Raw genomic sequence first — 7,163 nt, forward strand, 5'->3', positions numbered from 1 at the left:
AAGATTTACCGGAGGCCGGTTCCGTACCAGTTCGGTCCCCTCGGTTGGTGTGCCATTTGGGAGCTTTGAGCTTCATCCAGGTTCTGGAAAATGGTAGAATAAGTGCTGGAGTAATATCTTGTTCAGAATTGAATCTCTTAGAGTGCATTGATAGCTAATGCTCCAATTGAATTGAATTCCATGGCCGACTAAAACATGATGTTCTTAACGGCGCTTTGGCCGATACATATGCCAAACAGGGAGGTTCATATTAATTTACATTAATGCTAAAAGCCTTCGAAGCCAAATGCCAACCTTAACATTGCCTTGGATGATATGTATGCCAATTGTGGTGCCGTTACGAAAGCACAAAAACTTCTTGTTGAGCTCTTTGTCCGAAATGTGGTGCCCTTACAAAGAGGCTTGGCCGCCCAATGCAACCAAGGCTAGGCCGCCCGGCTCCAAATTTGGCTCGTTTCGTGTTGGTTGCGCTACCCGCTGCCACGTTATCAAGTGTACTTTTCTACGCTCCCTAGCAATGACGGCACTGTCGTTGCTAAGGGAGGGGAGCAAGCTTAAAATAGAGGGTTTTTTAGGGCATGCAAGGGAGAAAAAGAAGAACGTAAGAGGGTTGTAGTGTGACGGAGAAGGAGGAAGGGAGACCGGGGAGCTTGGAAGGAAGCAAGCTCGCTCTTTCTCTCTCTCGTCCTCAGCTATCGCGAAGAAAGGGAATCTGAGAGCTGGAAGGGGAGAGGAACAAGGCAAGTCTCTCTTTCTTTCTCTCGTCCTCGGCTAGCAAAGCAAGGAGAAGAGGGAAGCTTGGAGGGAGAACGTAAGGTGAAGCAAGCTCTCTCTCTCTCTCTCTCTCTCTCTCTCTCTCTCTCTCTCTCTCTCTCTCTCTCTCTCTCTCTCTCGTCCTCGACTAGCAAAACAAAGGGAGAATCTCTTTCTCTCGTCCTCAGCAAGACAAAGAAGGAAAGAAGAAGGCAAACCAAAGCAGGTATCTCTCTCTTGAGAAAGAGAGGCAAAGCAAAGGGTTTTCTCTCTCGCTCTATCTCTCTCTTGTGCTTGAGAAGCAAAGTGCTCGGGAGGGAGAGACAAGCAAGGAGTTGAAGGCAGCAAAGCAAAGGGGTTAAGCTCAGCAAAGCAGGACTCTTTCTCTCTCTTGCAGAGAGGAAGCCATTCCTGATCGAGAAAATAAGTAGAAAAAAGTAGAATTAGTAACACAGGGAAAATTTTTGCGGCAGTTCAAAATGTTCAGTCTTACGTTCATCAACACTGATCATCGGTGGACATTCTGAATCAATGCAGGCTAAACTAATTTGACCTAGATTTTGTAAATGGGAGCTTTAACTCCTTAATTTCCAATTAATTAAGTTAACGGTGTTGTGCATCGGACTTTGTTGGCATCATAAAATTCAATTATTTTAGCACTTTGTTCCTGTTTCGAAGAGGTTACTTGACAGTTTTGCGGTGTGGTGCATCTTTTCTTTCTCTCTTCTCCCACAGCTAGTAGTCGGGCGTTGACCTGGCTCACATTTCGAGCACGTATCCCCCGACAACGTAAGGCTAATCATGATGATTTGCCCAGAAAATTTTCCCTTGTGTTGCCAAATCCGCCTCTTACTACTACTTATACTCTTGATCGAATATGGCTTCCTCTCCGCAAGAGAGAGAGAAAGAGTTCCGCCTTGCTTAGCTTTGACCTCTTTGCTAGCTTCCTTCGACCCCTTTGCTAAGCTTCGAGAGCGAGAGAAAGAGTCTCCCCTGTGCTCCCTCTTCTCCGACTCCTTGCTTAAGTCCGAGAGCAAGAGAAAGAGAGGCTTCTAGCTTGTATCCGAGAGCGAGAGAGAAAGAGGCTTCCCCTTGCCCATGCACGAGAGAGAGCGAGTTGCTTCTTAGCTTCGATCGAGAGAGCCCGAGAGCCTGTGAGAGAGCTCGATCCTTCCTCCAACTTATGCCTCCTCCTCCTTCGTTTTTGCCTCCTTCACGCAATAATAATACTTCCCTCCTCTCTTGCCCTCGTTTCTTCTTTTAAAAAAAGTCCCACTGTTTTTAGGCTCTGTCCCGCTTTGGTTGTCACGCTGCCGTGACAAGGCGTATGAAGCCCCACTGATGATGTGGCATGATGGATCTTGAGCTTCACCAAATGCACCAAGACCAGAGCGAAAAGGTTCGCGCTAGCCATTTGAGCAATTCTCGCTTATTTCGCGCGCTCGTCCGAGCTCTTTCGTGGCCGCTACGAGCCCTTCTTTCCTTGCGCAATCCTCTGCTCGTTGCCTCACGCCATCTCTTTCTTTTGTTTTCCTTCCCTTCACACACAATATGCTTTTTCTTTATTCAATGGGCGGCCAACCTTGCTCACTAATGGGCGGCCTTCCTTGCTTGTTAATGACCGACCTCCCTTGAGGTACACCAAATTGGACATATATGTAAACCAAGCATTGCCTAGCTCCACATTTAGCATGCACTTTGACCAAGGCACTGCCTCGCACCACATCGATTTTCAGCAGCCCTTAACTGGCAATGTCGTCATGAATTTTGTTATCCATTTCAATGCCATGGATATTGCCACAACCTTCAAGATGCTAGTATAGGTGTTTTCATGTTGAGAGAGGCCTTTGACTTCACATCTGCTTAAGCCATAGCCATGTTGGACATTCCTGCTATCAACAGTCTCCAATAAATAATATTCTTGTCAGGCACAACATATCAACCAAAGCATTGCTGCTCTACTAACTGCATGATATCCCAGAATGTGGTTGAAGCCCATAAATTCTCAAATGGCACATTGACTGAGACGACCAAACCGATACAGAATTGGTCCCCGGTGGAACTTAATCTGCTAGTATCTCGACAACCAGAGCTTCGACTGACGATTTGACAAGACCGACATGCTCCACAAAGTGAGCACTTTGGGCTGATGCATTCACTTCTTCCCTGATCCCACATTTGCAGTTGCCCAATCCAGTACAAATCTACAATCAATCCTAACTTCAAATTAACATAACTTCTTCACTGTAGCTCCAATTGACGAGCCGTAAAGACGAACCGGTAGAGCACTTCAAACACTATAATTCTAGATCATAATCTCCTGTCTGTGATCACCTCAAGCATACTCCTTTTTAGTATCATCAAAGCATTTGTTGGCCATTTAAGGCGACATCTGACATACATAAAGCTTAAAACTAACTTGTTATCAAACCATGATCACTGATAAATAATCAAGTAGACTTCAATCAAGCACAATGTACATCCTTTTGATAATTTTCCCGTCATGGAAGCAAAGCTACACAACATCCCATAAATGGTTTTCCTAAAATACAACATAGTTATTCTCAATGCCAAAATCTATTATGGTAAATGTATACTCGTACTCAATTTCACAAGAAGTCATTGGCTGCATGCTCCAAAACTCCAATAAGTTTCAACATATACGTTAGCTACTGTAATTTCATTCGTGTCTATCTAAGAGAATATTTTTCCCATTCTTCCCACATACATTTAGCTAATATGACAACACCCGCACTACTGTCTAGAATAGCTATGGTTTTTGTTCCTTGGTAGTTTATGGGCAATGTGGTGTTTCCATCTTCCCCTTCGCAATAATCATCCACTTTGTTTATGGGGACTAGCTTAGCATCCTTTTTGAATTTGCTCCAGTCCTCCACTTCTTGACCTATCAGGATTCTTGATTCCCATTCTCTCCAGACATCTTTCAATATCTCTCCACATCTAATCCAATAGGATTCTTGATTCCTATTTTCTCCAGACATTTTTAGACATCTCTCCACATCTACGGTTTGAGTTTTAGCAACTCGACCATTGTTAACGTACATCTCAATGTTGTTGGCATATATTCTTGCAATCCTTGAGAATCGATAACTGCCATTTCAATTAGTGCCATAACAATCTACATCCATTTTCAAATGGGACGATTGGAAATAATACTCATATGGCTGTGGAGAAAAGGATTTTTTGGTCATTTTTGTAATGGAAGTGACTAGAGGTCGTACATGGGTTTGGTTGATATGTATGCCGAGATTGCTTGGCAAAGCTTTGGTCGATATGTATACTTAGCTCATTTGGGGTTTTCACATTTGAAATGAATCATTTTTGTGAAAATGGTCAAAAAAGAACCATTAAAAACATCACCCACTTTGAGTCAAAATGACTAAATAAAGTTCTCTTCAAAAAAGAGAGTGAGCTTGTCTATGGAATTGCCTGCGCTCCCATGAAATTGTCTCGTTCAAGAATTCAACAAATAAGCAAACCTTTACAAGGCTAACAAGTGTACAATTAAGTTGAGGCTAACATGAAATCATTAATACAAACTAGATGAATTTTACTCGACTCTGTGTGAATGGAGCTTCGATAGCTTGGGTTGAAGTTCTTCATTGTCTCTCTTTTGAAAACGTGGCATTTATTGTTGACGGAGCAATAGAGGCTTGACACTTGCCTAGCCAAAACTTGGACATTGCACCAATCACATATACCCATCTCACTTGCTGCAAAATAAAAATGCAAAAACAACAGTGAAAAGAAAGCGGGCTGATCACTTACATGTGATGTTGAAGATCCCACCACATTCTTTGACCTCCCTTGCGTCGTTGGGCAACAGTGAAAAGAAAGCGGGCTGATCACTTACATGTGATGTTGAAGATCCCACCACATTCTTTGACCTCCCTTGCGTCGTTGGGCTCTAGTGACCGGCTTTTGCACTGCAAAATCCATTGTTACTTACCCTTTGTCTCTTGGATGCCCTCTAATGCACGACCTCAAGAAACTTGCATGGGTATTGACCCACCTTCCCCCACATGGGTTTGCAATGTGCTAGGTCCCGATTGATCCCCCATCCAACCCAACCACCACTTTTTCCCATCATACTTTTTTACTAGTTCAAGAAGGGCCATCAATCCCGTGCACTGTCCACCCATGGCTGATGATGGATGCGAGGGTAGGCCCGTAAAGTAAGAAACTTGACTCTTATTAAGTTGTATGCATCATGCCTAGAGGTATCAACTAGCTTTCTTTGCTATGCATGACTGCAGGTAGGATACTAGTCTTGGAGTGAGAACTCTTGTTACGTATGCCTCGTGCCTTGGAAGTATCAATTAGCTGTCCTTACTACTCAGTGAAAGTGGTGTGTCAAAGAAAGCTCAAAAAAATTAAAGGCTAAATCCACATGAGGTAATCGTGAGGTTTGGAACTGTACCCCTCTCTTCCTACACGTCCTCAACATTACATAGTCCTTGGCTTTTTGCAACAAAACAATCCAACAGCAACAAAACAATACAACCTCCATCAAAATAATACAGTCCGGCGGATGAAGAAGCCAACAGATAACGTACAATAAAATATTTAACAAAGAGGGCACGCATATATAATTATTAAACCCGTGCAATTTACCTTACGTGCTCATAACCGTGTGTTTTGAGGAAGCTGTAAAACCCATGGAAGAGCCAATCTAAATTCTGAAGTATCTCACTGTACATATGGTCCATGAAATCCAAAAAGTTGCATATATATATATGACTATAGGGCAGGGCAAGGGTGGCGGCAGCAGCAGCAGCAGTGGAGGTCATACGAGCTTGACATGCGAGCTGCATGTCATGTTCTGGACAGAGCGAGAGGCGATGTCGATGGCCATGGTACACACCGACGAGGCCCGTGCATGGTGCTTGAAGATGTTGAGCACGTTCACACGCCCAGAGACTAGAGCGTATGTGGACATAGGGAAGGAGCCGGCAGCCAGGTCAGAAAAGAGGTGAGGCTCCAGTAGCAAGCTGCTGCTGGCGTTCAACTTGATTGTGGAGTGCAGAATTTGTGTGGCGCGGGCCCCAATCTTGCCAGCGGGAATGGACGCTTGGCCCACCGCCAGCTGGCGGTAGAACATGTAGGAGGTGCTGTTGCTGTAGCGGAAACTGGCGTGGTTAGGGTTGTAAACTGACACTCCCACGTTGAGGGACAGGTTGAGGTGCAGATCGGAAATGTTGAGGCCGCTGCTGGGCAACGCCAGGCTTCCCAGCTCCACTTGCTCCACGCTTATCACCGGCTCTCTGGCCTTGAACACTGTGAAGGCCAGGATGAGAATGACAAGCCCTAGCAGTACCACCAGGCACACACAACAGCCACCAGCTATGGCCGCCTTCCTGCGCTTCATGTACAGCGGCGCATCGCCCTTCACTTCTGTTTCCTCCTGACTAAACTTCCTGTCCCCGCCAGCTGCCAGCGCCTCTACGTCCCCTGCCTCCTCACTTGTGCTGGTTTTCTTCTTCGTCAGCTGCAAATCCGCCCCTTCCGCCATGCCCACAATTATTAGCCACTCTACTCTGCGCAGGCAAATTCACAGGAAAGGTTTAAGGGAGCGTATAAGCCTTACAGCACTACGCTTCTCACTCACTCTCTCATTTCATTCGCGAATCACTAGCAGTCTCAAGACTCGTCACTCAAACTCCTTTTAGCCTCAAACTCTGTGTACAGGCGAATCGTCTCTCTCTCACGGGAGCACTGACAGTCTGACACTACTTTGACTCTTCTCGAGAGAGGGATTATGCCACGAATTTCAGTGCACAAATATTGGCTTTGAAGTTTGGCTACTGTACAAGACTACAACGTCTCTGCAGCAATTAGCAAATTTCCCGGCCGAGAAACTAAATATAAAAGATTCACCGCCAAGTTCCAACCGTCCAACGGCTCCTCTCAGTTAATGCCGCAGCCGCCCCGCCCCGCGCACGCTCTATAAGTCTGTGTCATTCAGCACCTACCGCTCTTTCTTTCTCGATGCCGCGTGTCATCTTGGGATTCCAAAACTCAGCGCTCTTTTATTTTCGTCATACGTTTTCAACGCGCCTATTAAATGAATCAAGCGAGGTAGGTGAGGGTCAAGATAGCAATGCCCAAAGTTCATTACAATAATACAAGGTCACATTGAGGCTCATCTAGAAAAGTACATTTTTCCTAACCGAAGAAAATAAGGCAAACTTGGAAATTGGAATTCTACCGGTTTTTAGGTCAAAATTTGAAGCTTTTGCCGGTACTTACACTAAAACTTGTGTAAATTTGCCGGTTTTCTTCAAGGCAAGCTCAAAATCTAATCGGGATTTTATGATTTTAGCCGGTTAAAATACATTGTACCTCGGTTTTTTTCTAACACTGATCATGATATGTGTATAGTTTCTCCC

The 7,163-nt window shown here is 44.9% G+C and overlaps 1 protein-coding gene across 1 annotated transcript; it reads right to left on the reverse strand.

Moving 5' to 3' along the window:
* Positions 1-4,666: 4,666 nt before the first annotated feature.
* Positions 4,667-6,640, reverse strand: LOC147446786 (uncharacterized). The gene is made up of 3 exons (XM_086522771.1): positions 5,567-6,640; positions 5,389-5,453; positions 4,667-4,700 (listed from the first exon to the last, which is right to left on the reverse strand). The coding sequence occupies exons 1-3, from the start codon at positions 6,284-6,286 to the stop codon at positions 4,682-4,684; spliced, it is 804 nt and encodes a 267-aa protein (XP_086378897.1). The 5' UTR covers positions 6,287-6,640; the 3' UTR covers positions 4,667-4,681.
* Positions 6,641-7,163: the final 523 nt, after the last annotated feature.

The sequence above is a fragment of the Adiantum capillus-veneris genome, chromosome 11, assembly GCF_014529385.1.
Source record: "Adiantum capillus-veneris isolate H3 chromosome 11, ASM1452938v2, whole genome shotgun sequence".
NCBI lineage: Eukaryota > Viridiplantae > Streptophyta > Polypodiopsida > Polypodiales > Pteridaceae > Adiantum > Adiantum capillus-veneris.